We start from the raw sequence: 22,444 nt of genomic DNA on the forward strand, positions 1-22,444 counted from the left end.
TGGGGGCTCTGTCCCTCCTGCCCTCAGGCAGCCCGGCCTTGTGCCAGGGCTCTGAGTATAATGGGGAGGGACCCCCTGAGCCTGGAGGATGGAGACCCCTCTGGGCGTGAGAGGGACTTGGAGAGATCTGGAGTGGGTCCCCTCTCCCTCCAGGGGGCTTCTCGTTCACCACTGAATCCCCAGCACCACAAGAGAGTCCTGGACATAGCAGGTACTCAATAAATTCTCGTGTGGCAAAATGGCTAAATGGCTCCCAGCCCTCAGAAAGATAACCCAGTGGGCTTCCACAGGGCTCTCCAAGCAAACCGAGGGCTTGGGAACCATAAAGCCACCCCACGTGGACTCCCACAGCTCCTCACACGCTCCTTCCATGGGGAGAGTTCTGCAATCACTCCTCGGTAATCACGGCCCGTGGTCACTTCAGGTCACTGTGCTGGACGCCATGATGTGCCACCTGACCCCCTTCAGGGCGGAGGCACTCAGCCCCCAGCTGCTGAGAGTGTTGGCTCCTGGCTGCTCTCAGCACGTCCCCCTCCTGGAATCGCCGACTGCCGATTCCCAAGGCTGTGTCCCTTCCTTGGGGGCAGCGACACCCAATGTGGGGGGCAAAGGCTGGCTGCTTGTCTTCATCCAGGACGGCTCCGAGGGCCATCCCAGCCCGAGCACCCCAGGGCATCACCCGAAACCTTCGCGGCCACTACGTCCGGGTTCATCACCTGCTGCTGCTCCCCCACCCGCTCCCAGGTGTGGATCCTGAGAGCAGTGCCCCCAACCTCGTGCGGGCAGATCTCCCTCTCAGAATCTGCTTCTGGGAACCAGACACGAAACAGTTTCCGAACAACCTCAATTCAGAAGTTTGAAAGTCGAACCCCACACAAAAGAAAATCCCATACTTGGTCTTATACAGTTAAATCTGCCTCCGCAAGAAAGAAAGGATAACTGTGGGACATGATGGAGGTGTTAGCTCCACAACGGGGCTAGTCACATGGCACCGTACAAATGTATCGAATCAACACTTTGTACACCTTGGGGGCCGGCCCGGTGGCACAGCAGTTAAGTGCACACATTCCACTTCGGCAGGCCGGGGTTCACCGGTTTGGATCCCAGGTGTCGACCTGTGCACTGCTCATCAAGCCATGCTATGGCAGGCGTCCCACATATAAAGTAGAGGAATATGGGCACAGATGTTAGCTCAGGGCCAGTCTTCCTCAGCAAAAAAAACTAAGTCCTCTCCCTTCCCCATTAGGGCTTAACGGAGGTATAAAGCTTAGAGCTGTGGCAAAGGGGTGCTTGGCTTCCTTCTTTCCTTTCTGCCTGCACAGCTGGGAATGGTGGGTCCTGAGCTGTAGTAGCTTGGATAAGAGCCCCCAAAATCTCCCAGGTCCTAATCTCTGGGGCCTGCGTTATTTCACATAAAAGAGTCTTTGCGATGTGACCAAGAGTCTGGGGAGATTATCCCAGAGTATCTGGGTGTCCCTAAATGCATCTTTATGAGAGACGCAGAGGGAGGTTTGATGCACACAGAGAAGGCAGTGTGACACACAGCAGAGGCCAGGGTGATGCAGCCAGCAGCGGGTGGGAGAGGCAAGGAGTGGACTCTCCCCTGTAACCCCAGAGGGAACACGGCCTGCGGACACCTTGATTTCAGCCCAGTGATGCTGCTTTGGGACTTCTGGCCTCCAGAACTGGGAGTGGATAAATTCCTGTTGTTCGAAGCCACCAGTCTGTGGTGATTTGTTACAGCAGCTGCAGGAACCTCCCCTGTGCCTTCTGGGGAAGGAGGGAGGGGAGGGAGAGCTCCGGGCGGCTCCGAGGACTGCCAGCTGCTGCTTTCTCTCAGGTGGCCGCCCCGAGCCCCACCACGACTCCTTCACGGATGCCCCCCACCCCCTCATGCACGTTTGCCTTGATGCTGGTCTGCGGTAGCCATCAGCTTGTCTTTAGTCCCTCTGCAGCCCCAGGAAGCCAGCGAGACCTGGAGCCTTTGCCTGCTGAGGCCGCTCGCTGCTCCAGGCAGCCCTATGGGTCAGGTTCTGGGATAACCTCACACCAGCTTCCTCTTGTGCTGTGTGGCCCCTTTCTGGTCCACAGGAAACACTCCTGCATGGTTTTTTGTTTTTTGGTAAGGAAGATTGTCCCTGAGCTAGCATCTGTGCCAATCTTCTCTATTTTGTACGTGGGATGCTGCCACAGCACGGCTGGATGAGCGGTGTGTAGGTCCGTGCCTTGGATCTGAACCTGAACCCGGGGCCGCCACAGCAGAGTGCGCACAAACTTAACCACTACGCCACTGGGGCGGCCCCGACACTCCTGCATCTTTTGCCCCAGCAAATTCTGGGGTGGTGGCAGCTGGTCTCATAGGAGGAGCACGTTTTGACCCAGGTTTCATGGACCCCCCTTCCTTGGTGTCAGGGCTGGGGGTTTTGATGTCTGTCTGTTCCACCATCCTACTTCCTTCAGACCACATGAAAGCAGCGCCTCTGGGTGTTTTCTGAGCATCTCAGGCTCCATGGAGCCAAGATCTGGCCTCAGTTATAAAGATCTCGAGTCTTCAGGTTTTATTTTCTATGGAGGAATTGAATCCCTATGTCAGGGCCATATAAGAAAACATCCCAAAGGACAGAGAGGGGACTAAGGACTTCATTCCACACAACCCACGGCTCTACTGCGTGCCGCGCCAGCTCTCGGGAGCCCCTGGCACGGCAGCAAACACGAGGGACAAGAGCCCACCAGGTGGGGCTTTCATGCTGGTGGGACAGAAATGACAAATGGGAGGGACAAAGAATTTGCTGATGTCTGGGCGTGTTTGATAATGACAGTCTGTCCCTTGGGTTCTTGCACGACCCGTCTGTCCCCTTTTTCTCCAAGGACACCCATGAATGGGGATACGATTCTTCAGCCCCAGCTTGGCCCTCAGGACCTTGTAACGTCACTTGTCTACGGAGAAGGCTGAGGCGACATGAGGACCATCCCTCCTGCGGGACTTGCCCCTCCTGCCCACGTGCCTGAGGGCCCAGTCTATCTTTATCATTTTATTTTTTGTCATGAAATACACATAAAAAGAAGCATATTTTATACACACACGTTAAAGTGAACAATCCATCTGTCTTGGGATGTCCACCTGGCCGGCTGTTTGGAACTGACTTCAATGCAGCTCTGAGGAGGGAGGGGCCGCACCCTCAGGGCTAAAGCTTAAAATCAGCTAGGCTGAGGTCATAGATTTTATAGACCAGATATACGCCCAGGAGCAAAAGACACGCCTTGGCCTTCGACCTCTCCTGGAAGCAGCTTCAAGCCTGTAACATCCAGTTCAAGCACGACGACGAGTGAAGGAGAAGGAACGAACGGTAGGACTGGCAGCCTGAGCGCGCGCACCGAGTGGTTCTAAAGCTTTCTTGCAGCAGAACTGAGTTTGCAAAGCCAGGACTATCTCGGGATCTTCAGAGGAGGGTCCCAGGGGCCGGGACACGGCAAGGAAACAAGCCACTGCCGGGAGGGAGGCCACCCCTGGGGGGGCCAAAACGTCCCCAAGAGCTCTGGCTGGGCCCCACTGCAGGGGACCAGCGCCTCTGGCCAGGAGCTTCCCGAGCGAGAGGACGTCACAGGACGGGCTCAGGGCACCATGTGCCACCACTTGAAGGCAAAGGGCTGCCGGCGCACGTTGGTGCCGCAGTGGACCTCGCCGTGCCGGACGTGGTAGGAGGAGAAGTCGTCGATGAAGGTGCAGTGGAGGCCCAGAGGCTCCAGCAGGGACCGCACCTTCTCCTCCAGGCAGCAGCGGCCATGGATGACGGGCCCGAAGGGCTTGGGGATGCCCAGGTGCTTGCCCAGCACAAGCATGTTCACCTGCAGAGAGAGGGCACCGTCAGGGGCAGCCAGCCTTGCTGTCCGAGCACCCCCTCTTCTTTGATGGCCCCCTTCACGGATGAGGAAACTGAGGCCCACACAGGTAAAGTGGGCTACCGAAGGCCAGCCAGCTCTCTAGGACTTATCCCCAAGTCTGTCGCATCCAGGGTCCATGCTCTTAACACCATACTCTCCTTCCCCACCTGCCACCTTCTGGCAAACTCTATTACTCAAGGCCCAGCTCAAATGCCACCTCCTCTGTGAAGCCGCCCATGATTCCCCAAACTCTGACAATTAGTCACCCTCCTCTGTGCTCCCATAGCTCCCAGCACGGTGCCTGCACACAGCAGGCACTTACTAAGTATCTGTTAAATGGATGAATAAGTGACTACCTCTTTTGTAGCCCTTTCCGTACATTATAACATATGTAAATGACTGTTTCCTCCATGATATTGGGAAGCAGCCTGGTGAAGCGAAAGGACTAGGATGTTGGCTCCAGGCCAAGGTGGCTTTGAATCCCAGCAATACTACTCAACAGCTGTGTGACCTTAGGCAAGTCACTTGACCTCTCTGAGCCTCATCAGCAAAATGAGCCCAAACGCATTTCCATTGCTCCAACAATCAGATAAGAGCATGTATGCGGAGCACTGAGCCAGCAGGTAGTAAGCGCAGAGTCAGTCCCCAGGGCTCATGAGTCACTGAGGGGCATCTTATTCTCTGTCATGGCTCAGACACAGCCCAAGCTGAGGGCCTCACACTCAATTTCTCTGCTGCTTCATGCCCATGCGCCGCCTCCCACGGCAGGGCGAATGCTCAGGCTCCCTCCAGGGGCCCGGAACAGTGAAGGTGGGAGTCAGCCCTCAGGCATTACAGACGGCGGATGGCGTCATCGAGACGCCCCCCCCACCCCCAGCCACAGACAGCAGCTTTCCTTCCTGAGCCGGGAAAGCTGGCTGGGCACAACCAGAGAAGGCACAAAGTGCTGGGGGCCAAGGAATTCTATTCAGCGCTGCGAGGGGGGCGGCCCCTCCTCCTTGCTCTGGTCCAGGAGCCCCGTGTTCTAAACATCATCCTTGGCAGCCTCTCAATGCATAAAACAGAAAAAACCCGAACCACTGGGTCCGAGGCACCGCCATGAAGCCCCAGGGCCCTGGGGAGGCCAGTCTGACCAGCACTGTGCGGGGGACCAGCAGCTCCTCCCTGGACTGTAACCCCGCCCGGCAGGGGGGGTGGCTGTGGGCCCAGCGGAACTGGGGGAGTTTCTGCCCGGCCCTTGGCCCCCTTTGAGGAGACAGCAGCAGGGCAGCGGGATGGCGAAAACAGAGCAGATCACTTCACCACGGTGCTTGGGGGTCGCGGCTAAAAGTGCTTGACAAAGGCGCATCCCCCTCAAGTCCACTCTTCAGAGGCGAGCATCCCACCCAGGCCACAGCACCAGCCTCACCTCCTCCCAGAGGCCTTCCAGGACCCCTGCGTCTGGAGAGGAGCCCCCACCTTTATTCCCTCTCAAACGTAACCTCAGAGCATCTTGCTTGTTGCTTGTCTCCCCCCTACTCCACCCCTACTTTGCGCCCCCCACCGCACGGAAGCCCACAGGGGCAGTGCACCCTGGTGGTTAGAGCGTGGCTCTGCAGCCAGACCCCTGGCTTTATATCCCAGCTCAGAATCCCGCCTCTTGCCAGCTGTGTGTTCTTGTGCCAGAGACCTCGCCTCTCTGTACCTCCTCTGTCAAGTGGGGGTGATGACAGTCTCTGACTCCCAGGGTGGTTGTGAGATGCCCAAAGCCGCTCTGTAAGCTGCATAGGGCCACACAAACCCCAAGGGGGCGAGCAGACAGCCAACCCTCCTGGACCCGCACCCAGAGCCCAGCGGGCCTCCCGGACTTCAGGCCATTGGCAAAGGCGGGCCGATCCCAAAGCCCACCTCCTCACCATGTTTGGGAAAAGGGCTTCAGCCTTGTGGGTCCCTTTGGAGTCCTGCTGGAGCTTGAAGAGCTGAGGGATGTCGATGATGTCCCGCTCCGTCAGGCCCAGCTCCCGCTTCAGCACCTCCCGGTTCCAGTCGATGCAGCTCTGGGGTGGGGAGGGGGGAGCGGTGGGCATGGCGGGGCCGACCCGGGTGGGGGTGGGGGTTGCTGCCGGGAGGGTAGTCTGTGGCTGAGGCCAAGGGAAGGACCAGGGACAGGGCAGGAGGCGGCGATGGGCACCTGGTTCTCTTCCTCCTTCCCCGGCTGCTCTGCTCTGCTCCTTCCCCCTGCCTCTCGCTTCTGCTCCTGCGTCCCTGTCTTTCTGGTCGCTGTCACTCTAGTGCTTGGCTTCCCTCCTGCCCCTGTCCCTCTTTTGCTGAGAGTTTCATCTGTCTTTCTCTGACCCTGGCCTCCCCGACCTCCTCTCTTTTCCACCTTTAGTGCGCTCCCGTAACGGGGACAACAGAATCCCCCCATCTCTCTCTCTCTCTCTCTCTCTCTCTCTCTCTCTCTCTCTCTCTCTCTCTCGCATGCATTTGCCCAGACCCCAGAGCCGTGCCCCACGGAGCCGACATGCGCCCGCCCGTGCAGGCCTCTGCCTTGTGCCTCTGGTGGCAGGGACGGTGGCTGGGAGGGGGGCGGGGTTGTCAGGGCTGCCCAGGATGTGGGATCTCCTGGGCACCCAGGCCAGTACCTCCACGTATGAATTCTGTTCTCTCAATTTCTTGTTTGACAGAATGTCCTTTATTTTCTGCCGTTTTCTTTCTGTCGTGAAGGAAAAGAAAAAAATAATGCAGATGAATTCAGAGGTTGAGTTCCCTCTTCCCAGCAGGCGCTGTGGGGACTCAGTTTTCTCCTCTACAAAATGGGGGCAGCAATAATTCCTCACATACAGGTTTGTCTGAGCGTCCGGGAGGCAAATGCCTTTAATGAGATATTTTATCGGGGTCAGTTCTCATTAAAGGGGTGCTCATCCCCTTCGATTCATCTCCAAAGGAAGCCCGTTTGCCAAGGGACAAACAGGGTCCGACCACTGCCCGAAGCCACACGACATACTACAGATATTAGGTGAAAACTCGCAGCCTCTGACCCCGGTCCATGTCGCTGGACTTTACTGAAAAAATAAGATTTCCTTCCGTGCTCCAGCCAGACGGAACTGTTTTCAGATCTTCGAACACATCTTGCTTTCTCCTACCTCTGAGCCTTTGCATTCACTGCTCCCTCTATCTGGAATCTCTCTCTTCCTCTCATCCCACAGCCCCATTTGCCTGGCCAACTCCTACTCAGCCCTCACGCTCCTGCTTGGTCTTTGCCTCCTCCAGGAAGCCTTCCTTGAACTCCTCCCAGACACCCCACCCCCCAACAAAGCCTTTCTGGTGTAGCTGTTTCCTTGACTCACTTGCCCTGGACTGTGAGCCCCGAGACCGGGAGCTATTCTGTCCTGTTCACACAGCTAAGCTTAGCTTAGCACCCGGCCTGGCACATAGTAGGTGCTCAAAAGAACAAGGCATGGCCTACTTACTAGTGACTCCTTCGAAAAGCAGCGCCTCCCCGTGGCCCTCCTTCAGCAGCTCCTGGAACAGTTTGTAGCAGGACCTGGGGCTGGCCAGAAGCAGCCGGAAGCCCTGGAGGCAGAGACACTGGGGTCAGAGGTCAGCTGTGCCCCAGGGGGCCCCCCCGAGGAGGAAGACTCCGCCAGGGTGCAGGGAGCGTGGCTTGGACCCAGGCTGGCCACCTCGTCCATGCCCCCTCCCGGGGGTGGGGTGGCGGAGAAGCAGAGTCAGGCAGGTAAGGGGGCCTCCCGGCAGAGTGCAGAGCTGGGCCTGGAACCCAGGCCGGAGGCGCATGGCTTCCTCCAGGCAGCCCCCCACAGCACCTTCTTGTGCACGGGAACGAAGGTCATGAACTCGTCCACGTGGCCCACGTACAGCCAGTCGGAGTAGAGCTCCACGGGCGCCTGCACCTGCTGGGCGACCAGGAAGTCCCGCAGGGCCTGGTGCATCTCCTGGCTCTCGTGGCTGCCAACGCAGGAAGGAAGGCGTATCACGGGGTGGGGGGTCAACAGGAGGTCTCTGAGGGACTGGAGGCTTGGCCAAGGGGTCAGGTTCTCCTTCAGAGAAGGGACTCAGAAGCCTAGGATGCCTTTATTATATCCCCTAACATTTGAGGAATTTAGGAATTGTCACCCCAGTTTTATTGGGGGAAACTGAGGCAGAGAGTCAGTAAGGTCAACAGGACCAGAGCTTAGCCTCAGAAAGCACTGCCTGTTGACTCAGCCTAGATGCTAGAGCTGTGGGTAAACATGGGGTTGGGAGCTGGTCCCACCTGAGCTGGTGACCCCTTGTTAGCTGTGTGGCCTTGGGGATGTTCCTTCTCTTTTCTGAGCTTCTCCTTGCTCTGGCCTCCAAGGTCCTTCATGACTTAGCCCTTTGGCCTTCCTCTTGCTTAATCCGTTTTAGCTACTCTGGCCTTCTTGAGCATGCCCAGCTCATTCCTGCCTCAGGGCCTTTGCACATGCTCTTTCATCTGCCAGGAACCCTCTACCCCAGATCTCCATGCAGCCATGTCCTTCCAGTCATCAGGCTGCGGCTCAAAAACCCCCTCCCCAGAGGGGCCCTTCCTGATCACTCCAACTAACACAGTTCCCACTCCTCTGCTCCTCCCTGTTTGGCTTTCTTCACTATTTGAAATTATCTTATTTGTTTACTTTTCTATTATTTGTCTCTTCCACTAGTGGGAAGGGCTTGTCTGTCATGTTCACAGCTGTGTCCCTTGTCAGCTCCTAGCATAGCGCCCAGCACACAGTAGGTGCTCAGGAAGTATTCACTGACTGAGAGAGTGTGTGCGGCGGAGCTGTAATATGGACTTGGGTCTATCCAGCTCCGAAGACAGTACTCCTCGCCCTGCACTAGGATTCCTCTCGGATGCCCTCCAGTTTGCCACACCCTCGTGGGTTGGGAGCAAGTCAGGAAGCCTTCTGCTCTGGCCTCTGCTGTTCCAGGGCATCCCTGGGTCCAGCCCTCCGCGCCCCGCCCCTCACCTGGGGTAACTGCTGCTCCCGATGAGAACCCTGCCCAGGGGGTACGTCTTCCCCGCGACCGTGACGGGCGGGCTCACTTCCAGGTTGCCGAAGGAGTCGAGGTCAGTAATCTCCTCTGTCTGGGCCCCTCGAGTCACGTAGCCAAAATCTGGACCCTGAGATGGGAGAAAAACGTGCCAAGCGTTAGGGAGCCAAGCCTCGGGGTGAAGAGAGGGCGGGGTCCAAGTTCAAGGACTAGCCTGTTGCAGGAAGGAACCGGGTAACATCAGCAGCCGGTACACAGCAGGTGCCGTTAGGATCTGCGGGATGTTGGAGGCGTGCTGGAGTGGGTGGGCGGGGGAAGGCAGCGGCGTTTGTGGAGTCCCTAATGCTTGTAAGCCTGAACTTGGGCATCATAACAAATCTGCAAAATATCATTTTTATCCTCATTTTGCAGAGAAGAAACTAAGCTCCGAGTTGGGTGTGGCTTCTTCAGGTCCCACAGCCAGGCTGTGGGAGGACCAGGATTTGGGCTGTCTCTACAGCGGGCCCTCCTGGTCCACACCCTGAGTCATCCTGATCTTGGGCTGGAAGGAGCTTCGCCGAATGGCTGTGACGTCTCCACGTGGATCTTCGTGAGAAGAGCAGGTGGATGACCCATCTCTCACCCTCGGTTTGCTTCCCACAGTAACGCGTCGAGCGGCTGAAAGCAGCACAGCTTTATTCTCTGAGAGTCCTGGAGGTCGGAGGTCTGAAATCAGTTTCCTGGGGCTCAAGGGGCGCCGGGGCTAGCTGCTTCCAGAGGCTCGGAGGGAAATCTGTTTCCTTGTCTGTTTTTGTTTTTAACTTTTTTTTTTGAGGAAGATTAGCTCTCAGCTAACATCTGCCACCAATCCTCCTCTTTTTGCTGAGGAAGACTGGCCCTGAGCTAACATCCGTGCCCATCTTCCTCTACTTTATATGTGGGACACCTACCACAGCATGGCTTGCCAAGCGGTGCCATGTCCATACCCGGGATCCGAACCAGTGAACCCCAGGCTGCCAAAGTAGAACATTCGCATGTAACGGCTGCGCCACCGGGTTGACCCCTTCCTTGCCTTTTTGAGCTCCTGGTGGCCAACCTGGCTGGTGGCCTCCTGCTCCGTCTTCAGGGTGCATCACTCCATCGTCACACGCCTCCTCCCGCCCCGACGCTCCTTCCTCCTTCTTATCTGGAGGGTTACGATTACAGACAGGCCACCCAGATGACCCAGGATAACCGCCCCCTCACAAGATCCCTGACTTAATCACATCTGCAACATCCCTTTTGCACACGAGAAAGCATCAGGTTCCACTGATTAGGACGTGGACCTATTCGAGGGGCCATCATTCAGTCTACCGCCCTAGCAATGATTACCCCGTTTCTCAGATTCTAAACAAATGGCCTTACCACGGCCAACAAGCCCACAGGCTCTGTCCTCCCTCCTGCCCCATGCCCCATCACCTCTCTGACCACCTCTCCCACCACTCTTCCTCTTGTTCGCTCTGCTCCACCCCTTCTGGTCCCCTTGCTCTTCCTTGAACATGCTAGGCATAGTCTGCCTCAGGGCCTTTGCACTGGCTGTTGCCTCTGCCTAGAACACTCTACCCAGACATCCATATGGCCAACTCCTTCACGTCTTTTGAGTTTTTGCTCCAATGTCAACTTCCCAATGCGGCCTACCCTGCCCGTGCTATTTAAAATTGCAGTCGAATCCTCCCCACCACTCTGGCACCTGGGAGCCCCTGATTCTGCTCTTCCTTTTTCTAAACTATTTGATTCCACCTTCCAACATACGATGGAATTTATTTGCTAGATTTCTTGTTTATTGTCTGTCTCTCTGGACTAGAAGTTCAACTGCGTGAGGGCGGGGGCCTTGGCATTGCACCCTGATGGGTTCCAATTGCCTAGAACAGGGCCGGGCACAGAGGATGTGCTCAGACTGTTTGATGAATGAATGATCAATTCACGCAAGTCACTGCCCTGGCTCTCGCCAGGAGAGGGGGTCAGCTCCATAGGCTGCAAGCTTGAATTTCTGCAGGCACATGACGGGGTGTCCACTGTCTGCAGAAGTGGCTCCCCAAGAGGGGGGATGCTCACAGGTGCCACCTGACGCAGCTCCCGGCACAGCCTCAGAAATGCTGCCCTTTCCATTCTCCCCAGGCTTTCTGGTTCGTCAAAGATTAAAGTCCCAGAGGGTGTGAATCCATCCTTAACACCCGCTAACCTCCCATTTTCACAACCGGAGAGCAAAGCCCGGGCTCAGAGTTTCTGTCGTCATTTGTATCGAGCTGGCTTTAATAATTTAATTTTGTTGTAATTCTGTTTCATTTCACCGTTGCCTTCTATTTATGGTACGTGCTATTGGTCTTCACAAGCAGAGGTGGGACAGAAGCTACCGACATCGTCTTATGGGAAGAACACCCACTGTGTGTCAGGCTGCGGGCTAGGTGCCCGCGGTCCAGCGATGGGCGCCTCGGCCCCAGGCCCCGCCCTTGGGGTGCTTCCAGTCCACAGGGAGGCAGATGATGAAAAGTAACAAGTCGGTGATTTAGAACAAAATACTCAGAAGAAAACAACAAGGTGCTGTGGTCGAGAAGGCCAGGCACTGGCTGGGGTGTCCTTCGGTGGCAGGACGGCCTCAATGAGGAGGGCATCGGCGCTGGGACCTTCAATGTCAGCGTCAACCTTCAAAAGTCGGGCCCATTTAAAGAACAGGGAGGCCAGTGGGGCTGGAGCGGGTGAGGGACAGAGAAAGTGGCCCATGAGGGGGTCGGAGAAGCAGGCGGGGCCCTTGTCACACTGGGAATATCAAGTAGGAGACACGGCCACTGCACAGAGCAGGACTGGAACCAGCGAGAAGGGCCGAAGTCCCAGCGGCAGCTGGCTGGTTTCTCCCCTCGCTCCTCAAACACTTTAACCTGATTCCGCGGCAGAGAGACAGCGTGGACCCAATGGACACCAGCACCAGTCAGCACAGGAGAGGGAGCGTGACAAGGTGCTGAGCGAGACTCCGGTCTCCTTCCACCGCCTCCTGTGTGGGAAGGCCGCCTCCCCTCCCTCGGGGCGCAGGGTGCTCCTTGAAAAGCCACTCATCCTGGCCAACCTTGCGTGCCACACTGTTTCCTGCCTTTTCCCTGGCGCCTGGAGCCAAGGGGCTGTGAGGGCGGGGGGCCGGCCTTGGTCCTCTGGGACAGCAGTGGGTCACAGGGGGTCAGAGCGAGCTCACGGAGCCGCCGGCCTGGTTTGCACTCCAGCTTCTCCATTCTCTTTCTGTGCGACCTTGGGAAAGCTGCTTAGCCTCTCTGAGCCTCATTTCTTCATCTATGAAATGGGCCGAGGGATAGCATCTACATTAAAGGTCATCAGACAAATTAAATGAGTCAGTGCCAGTAAAGAGTTTAGCCATGACTGACACAGAACGCATGTTCGATAAATGCCCCCATTATTATCATTATTATTATAATTCTGTGCTGAGTCTGCACGAAGCTGCCGGGCCGGCCAAGCATAAGTCACCAGTATGTCACCCCCACCCCACCCCCCAAACACATGTAGAGTCTTTGGCGGATAAAGTCGCACCTAGGAAAAGACCACCCTGATTCTGAACGCCGCACCCCCCCCATACCCCAGAAAGAGCCCCTGAAGGCCAGACCCCACCCGAAAGGCAGAGCTGCCAGCAGGACGGTGGGGAAGGTTCTGGCCCTGGCCGCACCCCCACCTTGCAGCAAGAGCATCTTCAGTGGAACAGGACGCCCAAGCCTGACCTGCGTCCTGGGCAGGGTTATCTGGAGGACCAGGTGAGCTGGTGGCTGGAAAGGGCTTTGGGAAAGGAAGAGCGGATGTCACCCTGGTCCTGGGAGAAACAGCATGGCCCACTGTGCGGTCGCCGCCTGAGCAGGAGCGCAGGCTCAGCCCAGGGAGGGCTGGGGAGACAGGCAGGAGGCAGGAGGCCTCAGGGACGGGCGTTTCGGCAGCGGGCGCCCCCCCACCAGCACGTACCCGCACGCATTTGATGGGGAACTCCTTCAGGCCTCTGTTCCTCGGGGAGTCAAAGACCACGGGCAGCGTTTTGTGCGGGGCCTGGATGTAGCCCACTTCCATCTCATCCTGCGCAGAGCCAGTGGGAGGGAGGCCGTGAGGCGGGGAGCCAGGGAGCGGGGCGCCTACCACCCAGTGTTAGGAGGTGATGGGGGGAGGGAGGGGTCTGTGGGAACATGGAGGAGGGGCCCTTCCCCGATGCGGCTGGGATGGGTCGAGAAGACTTCTGGGAGGGAGCACTGCTGAGCTGAGGCCTGGAGGGTGGCAATCAGAGCAGCCCGCCCCAAAGCGGGGCAGGTGAGGCCCCAGCCGGGTCCTGGGGCAGAGCGGGTGAGGCTCAGAAACGCATCTGTGCACAGCCTGCCCAGATTCCAGCAGGCGGATGTGACACTGGACACAGAGCACCAGGAGGCTGAGCCGAGGAAATGGCCACCCCTGTGGGTCAAAGTGGGTGGCACAGCAGCCACTTCATAGGGTTCACCCCAATCTCACACAGATGGAACGACGAGAAAGGAGGAGACGGTGTCATCTGGGGGGTTAGGAGAAAGATGCACGAATTCCCACCGGAGGCAAGGGGGAAACTCCCAGAGGGGAAGCATTCAAGCTGGGGGCGGACGAGCGTGATCTGGACATGGTGGGGGGAGTGGGCAGGGCAACAGAGAAGGAACAGGATGGCCACAGGCGTGGAGGTGAGAGCAGGGCAGACGGCACGGAAGGGCACGGAGTCCCGGGGCAATTCAAGGGCATTCAGCCACCGCTGCCCACGGGCACTGAGCTGAAGGAGGCTGAGTCTCTGCCCTCAGGGAGCTCACGGCACAGAAGCAGACCCGTGACACAGTGTGGCCGGTGCGGTGGCAGGCTGGCACTAGGTGAGGGGGGTGGCCAGGTTGGGAGGGCCCTGGAGGCAACCTGGGAGCCATGGAGAGTGCTGGAGCAGGGCTGTGGCCTGGTCTGTGGCCCAGCCCAGGAAGGCTGGCTCGGAGGGATGGCCACTCGAGGGCCTCTTGAGCTCTGCAGCATTTGTGAGGTCGTCTGAGAGCTTCTAAGCAGCAAGACGATGCCCATCTTGGTGACAGCAGGCCCGCGGTGGCCCGCAGGGAATGGCAGTTGAACCACTTGCCTGAGCCCCCCGTGCAAGGACCCTCAGAGGCTCCACCCACCCTGCCCATCTGCCAGGCCGAGCCCTGGAGCCCGGGTCTTCCAGCGTCCCTTGACCCTCGGGGACGTTCATCCCGTGCGCCCTGGCTCGCCCGCCCCCAGGGCCGCAGACCTGCATCCACTGGTCGTCCTGGTTCTCCTCCTCGGAGCACACAGTCAGCTTGCACTTGGCCTTCTTGGCCAGAGCACTCACCGACTTCAGGAAGTCCTCATTTTCCAGTACCCTAGAAAGAGCACCAGAGAAGCTCCTCAGTGCTCTGGAGTCCCGGCCACGGCCTCGGCCAGGCTCTGAGGGAGACGCTGGGCCTCTGCGGGGTCCCAGGGGTGGAGCAGCTGCCCCGGTCGGGACCAAGCAGAAGAGGCACGGAGACGCCGGCTCCTTCTGTCTCTGCTCTCAGCGAGCATCACCTCACTGGATTCTCGTGACAATCCACGAGGGGAGCTAGGGCACCCCCTTCCACCGAGGAGGTCAGTGCTCAAGGTCACGCCGGCTGGGGACAGCACTGGGACTCGGACCCTGCCTTACTGGCTTCCCACCCATGTCCTGACCACCATGTTACACTCCCACCTCTTCCGCCCTGAAGCAATGGGCAGAGGAGAGGGCAGGGTCCCCTCAGACCGCAGCGGACCAGCAGGTGCTCTCAGGCTGCAGGACGGAGCAGCCTATTCAAATGCACACGGGCCCCACCCCAGAGACACGGCCCAGCAGGAAGGCGCATTCTCAATGAGTCCACAGGCGTTTCCGGTGCAGAAGGTGCCCGGGCCACACTCAGAGCCCTGGAAGCCCTGGAAGGCTCAGGGACCGAGGGTTCTCATCCTCAGGTCTAGCAAACTCTACAGGCCCCCGGAGCTAACGCAGCCCTCAGCCTGCATCAGGGCAGGAGAGTGACAACAAAAACAACAGTAATCACTCTCCCGGCCTTGGGATGGGTGCAAGCAAGCTGCAAGCCCTGAGCGAGTCAGAAAGGGGTGAGTTTTTCCCATTCACACGGCAAGTGCGCAGTGGGCCCGCGGCCAGAACTCCGGGCTCCCCTGGCGTGTCTGTGCCCCGCCCCCCAGCGCTCCAGGGCCCCTCACCTGCACACGTACACCTCCTCTGGGGGCTGGGTGTTGGGGGTCATGATCCAGGGGGCCACACGGAAGGCCACGCTGTCCTGGAAAACCAGGGCCTTGGGGAACTCCTGCAATGGGGTGGGTGGGGGAGCGGCCGTCACGGCAGCCGGGGCCCAACAGCTACTTCCCAGCAGCTGTTTGGAGCCCCCTCCCCAGGTGGGCTCTTCACTGCACCCCCCCCCGCCAAGTTGGGCCACTGCCTGGAAGCCCAGGTCCCCTCTCTGGGCCTACCGGTTTGGACGCGCCCAGCAGGGAGACGGTGAGGGAGACGAGCCCTGAGAAGCTGGCGTCCGGGAAGGCGAGGCCCTCCACGTGGAAGTCCACGCTGTGCTGGCCGCCCGGGAGCTCCAGGGCGTGAGACGGCTGCTGCGGCCCCAGGACCACCTTGTACCTGGACCGCTGTTTGTCCCCTGGGGAGGGCAGGGGCGGCTCAGGTCTGTGTCCCGACCGCTGGAGACCCCGTCTTCTCCTCCGTGGTGTTGTGCCGCCTTCCCAGGGCCACCGCGTGCCACCCCTGAGGGGCCCTCATGGTGAAATCTGGCCAGAGCTTCCATTTAGGAGACAGACTAAGGCCTCTGCTAGGACATCACCCCCCTTGGCTGGGAGTCCAGGAAGCGGGGAGGGGGTGCTCGAGCCACTCCCAACTTTACAGGAGCCCATTATACATTGTGGTTCGTCCATTCATTCATTCATTCATTCCCGAGCACCTGCTCCCAGCTGACATGGGGGAGCCCAGGCAGACGGTCACTGTCCTGGGTCCCAGGGAGTGCACAGCCTCCCGGGTGAGTAGGGAAGAGCAAAGTGGGTCAGATCACAGCCAGTAATCAGTGCTATGATGGAGGGAAGCACAGAGGGCTTCCTGGAGGAGGTGATGCCTCCATGGAGGCAAGCAGTGGGTTTGTCACCAGACAATGTCAGTCTAATCACTGTTCTAGAATGGAAGTAAGTCAGATCAAGTCGTGCCTTGGCACAAAACCCTCCGATGGCTTCCCTGTCTCCCTGAGACTAGGAGCCAAAGTCACATTCCATGCCTACTGGATCGGGCCCCTTCCCCTCCGCCCTTCCTCTCGAGCCTCATCTACTGCTTTACCGCTGGTGCACTGCACTCCAGTGGCACCGACTCCCTGTGTCCCTCAAGCCCACGGGCACCAGCCTGCCTCAAGGCCTTGGCACCTGTGGTTCCATTGGCCTAAAACGCCCTTCCCCGGGTGTCTGTGTGGCTGTCCCCACCCCTCCTTCTGCTCAAATGACACCTAATGGGGGAGGCTCCCCTGACCACCCTGGCTCCACGCCCTCAGACTCCACCCTCCCCCACACCCCTGCTCTGTCGCATTCTTCTGCACAGCATTTCATGCCACCTGACGCACTGGGTGTGTTCCTCAATTATTTGACGCATCGTCTCTCCCAACCTGTCCCCCAGGGCGGGGACTCTGTCTGCTCTTTGCTCCATGCCCTGGGCCTGGCACCGCGCGGCACTCAGCAGCAGGTGCTCACGAGCTGCTGCGACGTTCTGCCGTCTTTGATTTGTGGGATGTGAGAGAACAAATTATCACATAACACACGCAGGCAGCTTGGAGTCAAAGATCTCCGCAAACAAGAGTCCTCGTGCGTGTGTGTGTGCGTGTGTGAGTCAGGGACAGAGAGAGACACACAAAGAACAAGGACAACAGTCCTCGGGAGGGAGGGGATTTCCTCCTCGGTGCTCACCAGCACCAGACACCATCTTGTTCGTTTGTCTGCGTTTTGTCTGCGTGTCCTTTCGAGGAGGCAGTGGGCAGAGATGTCGTCCATCTTGCTCACTGCTGTATCCTCCGTTCTTAGAACCCGGCACACAGTAGGTGCTCAGGAATTATTTGCGGAAGCGGGTATGAAGGGGCTGTGCCCCGCTGGCGGGGGCAGGAAGGGAACACCCAGGGCCAAGGACTCACGATGGATGCGGAACACCCTGACTTTGTCCATCTCAGATTTGGCCACGTGGAGCACCAGCTGATGCGTGGAGAAGAAGTCCCTGGGGGTCTTTGTGCTCAGGGTCACCAGGGACATGTCCTCCAGCTCTGGAACAAGAAGGGTGCGGCCTGAGACCCTCCCCACTCTGCTCCTCCCTCCCCTCCCCTGCTCTTCTCTCCCCGCTCCTCCCTCCCGCACCCCGACTCCTCCTCTCAGATCACACTTTACCGTCATTTCCTGGTATTATTTTTTTTTAACGCTCTTTCCAGTATTTAAATGATGCTTTTCATTTTGGAATTAAAGCTAAGCAAGTTTTTGGTCTCCTCCCACTGGGATGAGCTTAGCAAGTAAGCTCGGCGAAGCAGAGACCACATACAGTCTGCTCGTCGCTCTGTCCCAGCTCCTGGAACCTAGAAGCACCTAGAACAGCGACTGGCACGTGGCAGGTGCTGATAGCTATTTCCGGAATGAGTGAGTGGAGAGGCTTCTCCCCTGGGCCTGCGTGGGAAGGGACTCACCCTGAACAGCGGCCGACAGAGGCGTGGGGTGAGCGAGGCCAGACATCAGCCACAGGGTTGAGGGCCCTGGGGTGGGCAGGGTTTGAACCCTGGATCTGGGTGAGCTCCGGGGAGGTACTGCAGCTCTCAGGGCGGGTTTTCTCATCCGCGAACACGGCTGGGAGTAGTGCCCACACAGAGGGAAGAGGGAGGTCATGTGTGTGAAGTGCTTATCCCTGTGCTCGGCGTCCTGGGTGTGCCCACAGAGGGGGCTGGCTCTTGCGATCGCTGCCGTGTGCCGGGCACCAGGTAGAAGCTGCAGCCGGGCAGCAGGCCAGGCCAACCGCATGCAACTTCAAGTGCCGCCACTTCTGTGCTGTCCTGGCACCTCCCCAGGCAGCCCACAGCGCCCCCTGGCCTCCGACCTCGCGCCCTCAGCGCCCTCCTCCAGCGCAGGTGGGCAACGTGCGTGCCTTCCACCCCGGCCACACCTCAGAGGTGCTCCAGCAGAGACCCTGCACCTACGACCACCCTGGTGCCCCTAACTGCTCTGGAGTCGGGATGCCCGGGTTCAAACCCTGAGCCTGTGACTTACTAGCAGTGCGACCTTGAGCAAATTGCTTAACCTCCCAATGCCTCGGTTTCCCCATCTGCAAAGTGGGGATGAGGACAATATATACTTCTGAGGCTTGTGCTGAAGGATCAAATGAGTTAATTATTCTGAAGTGGTCCGATCAGGGCCCAGCATGCGGCAGGGGCTCAGGGCTGCTCCGACACGCGTTTGGGGCAGAAGTCAGCTTTTCATTTTGAACTATTTTGGCCCCAGATTTGACCCAAGCGCAGAAGTTTGGGCTGGGCCGTGGAAACTGGGGCCTGAGGGGGCACTGGGAGACTCAGTGCTGCTCCCAGCTCTTCTCTGGCTGCTGTGTGATCTTGGGTGGGTCACTCACCCTCTCAGGACCCTGGTCCACTCCTTCTCCTATACAAAGGACACGTATCAAGAACACGCCTCCAAGGACCCTGATTTCTGACAGCTGTCCGCAGGCTTGGGACAAAGGACTTCATAAAAAGACAAAGCTCTCCTCCCATCAGGTCTCGGGGATCTTTACCTTTGCTGTCAAGCACCTCGTCATCCTCATAGTCCAAGGTGGAAGACTGGGGATTGTCTTTGTCACAGTTCACCAGCAGGATGGCGCCTTGCCCACGAGGGCCCCAGGTCCAGGTCCTCTGCAGACACCCAGCAGAGACGGGGCACGCTTAGGAAGCTCTGTAGGTCCCTCCAACTCTCGGGGCCACCCTTCCCTAGCATCTCATTAGCCTCGCGTGGTTTATGCATCTTGCTGCCACAGCAGGTAACTCTTTGGTCTCACGAGCGGATTTCTGCCTGTCCCCAAAGTCATAAACAAATTCGCCAAAAACGCAATTCATCCCTTAAAAAAAAGGAGCCCAAGACAGTAAAAGTGATTTTAACAGCTTTTAAAAACTGTTGGGTTGGCAAACGAGACTGGGCTCACTATTTGTGTCAAGATTCTAATCGACATAGTTACTCTCATGTGAACTCTTAATTACTCATTCACCAAAGTGTGCGCACTATTCTTAGCAGCCGGTTACTCTCTGTCAAACGATTAAAGCAAATTAAGAGGCCCCTCCCGGGAGGGCGTCATCACCATTTCAGGGCCACCCTGAGGTTTATCCACGGAGCTCATCGCCTGCACGCCCCACCTCTGCGCATCCCACCTTTTCTCATCAGCGAACTTTCCGGAACACACACTCCCCACCCCGACCTGGCTTGGTCCCTTCCCTAGCTCCTGCAGTTTCTTCCTTTGTCTGTTCTTCACCCCATGCGGGCAGCACCATGCAATCTCTCCCACCAGTCGTTAAAGCCTGGGGGAGGGGGTTTCTGAGCCAGAGTCAAGACCTGCCTGCAAATTTTCTCTCTGCTGTGCATTTACTGGGTGACTCTGTAGCTCCTGGCTTGTAGGACAACTCATTTTCTGAACAATCAGTGTAAATTTAGTTTTGTCAGAGAGATGGGAAATATATAAACCAAAGTGGTAATGGTGATTTTAGTTTTCTTTTTCTTGTTCTTGCTAAATTGTGTCTCTTTTACAGTTAACACAGGATACGGGGACAGTCCGCCATTCGCCCCATCACCACAAGAGGGCGCCAGAGGAAAACGCGGTGGAGTTAGGGGAGCGTTTCGGGTACCGGGGAGCCGTCAGGTTTGAGCCCTACCTGGTTCTTCGTGGCTCTGGTTGGCTTCACCTGGCCGGTGCGGGTGATGTCCGCGCTCAAGGTGATTTCTGAAATCCCCCCGAGTAAGAGGAGAGGGTTGGTGAGGGTCCGGGGTGGGGCACGCAGCCCTGCCCCGGTGGACAATCGATTCCCCAGGAGGCTGTCCCCACCAAGGCTTCTCTCCCTCACCTTCAGAGGAGACAGGTTCAGAGCCCCACCCCCCACCGTGTCCCCCAAGAAGAAGTCTGACTGCGATTGAGACAGCAGAGCGGGGTCTTCGGAGCACGCCCGTTCTGCTTTGGGGGGACCATGCCATGACTCTGGTGCCAACCAGACCCTGCATGTCTAGACATCCCCAGGGGTTTAAAGAGATCCCCAGCCTCCCCAATGGGATGTTTGGTGGGAAGCCCCCGCAAGGACACCTTGCCAGGCTCAGAGGCCTCTGGCCCCAACTCCAGCCGCCCCGACATTGGGTGGGGGACAGGGTGATTCCTCTGTCCCCATCCAGCTCTTCATTACGTGTATTGTGACTGCACTGGGGACAAATCATGGCAATGAATGTACCCCTGCTCTGTCCAAATGGCGTGGCCAAGAAAACAGGCTTGTGTCTAAGTCCTTCCTCCCTCATCAGGACACGACTACACTGTCGTTCCAACAACTTAGGTCCCACCGTGTGACACAGTGACGTGTGAGCTCACAGTGTGACACTGACTGGATGACCTTTTAACAGATCCACAGTCACATATTAGTGTCAGGTCAGAGGGCACCGTGCTCAGTGGCCAGCACTTCCTGGCTCCTTCACTGACCAGATGCATGAACGTGGCTGAGTCTATGTACCTCTGTGCCTCAGTTTCCTCATCTGTAAAATAGGATAATAATAGTATCAATTTCATTGGATTCTTGTGAGGTTTAAATGTCAAGTCTCAGCACAGTACGTGGCATAGAGTAAGTGCTATGTTATTATTATCGAAATGTGTATTAATACAATTAATGTGTGTCAATGAATGAAATTCATTAATGAAGTGAAACCTGAAGTTCATGTGCTTTTCATATATTTAAATAATAATTATATCATGATATTATTGTTCAAGATGAGGTCAAGATAAAATATATACTTTATTTAGGGGCCGGCCCCGTGGCCGAGTGGCTAAGTCTGCGCGCTCTGCTGCAGGCGGCCCAGTGTTTCGTCGGTTCGAATCCTGGGCACGGACGTGGCACCGCTCATCGAGCCACACTGAGGTGGCATCCCACATGCCACAACTAGAAGGACCCACAACTAAAATATACAACTATGTACCGGAGGGCTTTGGGGAGAAAAAGGAGAAAATAATATCTTAAAAAAAAAAATATATATATATATATACTTTATTTAAAGAAGAATGTTCAAATATAAGTAGATAGTTGATATGGCAAAAATGGTGAAGATTGGATGCAAATAATGGAATTTGGTGAACACTAGCCTATATTATTGTATAAGATTTTTTCCTATAAATATTTGAGGTGTCAAAAAGGTATAGGGACTCACATATTGAAAATCCACATACTCATTCCAAGTTGAGAAATAAAATATTGAGATGCAGGTGAAGCTCCCTGCAGACCCCTCCCCCGCTTGTATTTCTGGGTGGGCCACTGACTGGGGAGGGGATATTTCTGGACCCCGGAAGGATGACTGGCTAGAAGTCGATCTTTGTCTCTGCTCAGTCTGAAGGAAGCTCCAGGCTGTGGTTTCTCCTGGAGAGACGCCTTGCAGGACTGTGTGTGTGCAGCGGCAGGGCGACAGCGCTCCAACATCTTAGTCATCACTTACCAACCCCGGTGACATACAGCAGGGCTTGGACCAGGTTACTCTTGGGTCCGTAGTATGAAATCTGAACCTATAGGGAGCAGCAAACCACCAATGACTTCTCTTAGTCATTCAACAAACACTCACTGGACCCCCCCCCGACCCCCCCCCCCCCCATGTGCCAACTCAGGGCAGGATGCTGAGGAGACAAGCTTGGGCAAGAAGTGGCCCCAGCCTGTAAGGAGTACCCCAACTTGTGGCAGTGGAGAGGTAGCAAAACATGTAAATGACTGTGACACAGAAAAGAGGGGACTATGGGAGCCCAAAAGGGCTTACTCTGCCTGGGCAGGTCAGGGAGGCACACTTTGAGGCAAATCCTCGAAGGGGAGTAGGAATTGAGCGGCTGGAGATGCGGTGGAAGAGGCCTTAGAGGGAGAGTGCTGGGAATAAGCCACGGACACCGGCCCGGCGGGAAGAAGGGACGGAGGAGACCGAAGAAGCAGACCCCGCCAGGCTGGAGCCCGCCCGAGAGGATCTGGGGAGCAGGCGTTTTGGACCGGTGGCGGCGTCTCTAGGACAGGCTCTCCGACAATGGAAAACACCAACCCCCTTTGCCCAAGGTTCAAAATTTAGGAAGAACGAGTCTGATTGGCGCAGCCTGGCCAGGGGCGGGCGGAGCGTCAGGATTGACACTTCCAAGGAAAATGGGCGAGGGGAGTTCCCCGCCCCAAACCCAGGAGCTGCCGCCAAAAGGAGCTCCCGAGGGGACGCGCGGAGGTGTCTGGATCCGTCCCCGAGATAGTCGGGGTCCAGGGAGGTGGCA

The 22,444-nt window shown here is 57.3% G+C and overlaps 1 protein-coding gene across 1 annotated transcript in view; it reads right to left on the reverse strand.

Annotated features, from left to right (window-relative positions):
* Positions 1-3,017: 3,017 nt before the first annotated feature.
* Positions 3,018-22,444, reverse strand: part of PADI4 (peptidyl arginine deiminase 4) — a 33,290-nt gene continuing 13,863 nt past the window's right edge. Inside the window, exons 3-16 of the mRNA XM_023635652.2 lie at positions 21,646-21,712; positions 19,839-19,906; positions 18,713-18,830; positions 17,088-17,213; positions 15,391-15,569; positions 15,124-15,227; positions 14,159-14,270; positions 12,850-12,957; positions 8,853-9,007; positions 7,689-7,830; positions 7,335-7,437; positions 6,507-6,577; positions 5,778-5,918; positions 3,018-3,846 (exon numbers count right to left, since the gene is read on the reverse strand). Coding sequence (XP_023491420.1) covers positions 3,613-3,846; positions 5,778-5,918; positions 6,507-6,577; positions 7,335-7,437; positions 7,689-7,830; positions 8,853-9,007; positions 12,850-12,957; positions 14,159-14,270; positions 15,124-15,227; positions 15,391-15,569; positions 17,088-17,213; positions 18,713-18,830; positions 19,839-19,906; positions 21,646-21,712 — 1,728 coding nt within the window. The 3' untranslated portion in view covers positions 3,018-3,612. The remainder of the gene's footprint in view (positions 3,847-5,777; positions 5,919-6,506; positions 6,578-7,334; positions 7,438-7,688; positions 7,831-8,852; positions 9,008-12,849; positions 12,958-14,158; positions 14,271-15,123; positions 15,228-15,390; positions 15,570-17,087; positions 17,214-18,712; positions 18,831-19,838; positions 19,907-21,645; positions 21,713-22,444) is intronic.

Source organism: Equus caballus, chromosome 2 (assembly GCF_041296265.1).
Source record: "Equus caballus isolate H_3958 breed thoroughbred chromosome 2, TB-T2T, whole genome shotgun sequence".
Classification (NCBI taxonomy): domain Eukaryota; kingdom Metazoa; phylum Chordata; class Mammalia; order Perissodactyla; family Equidae; genus Equus; species Equus caballus.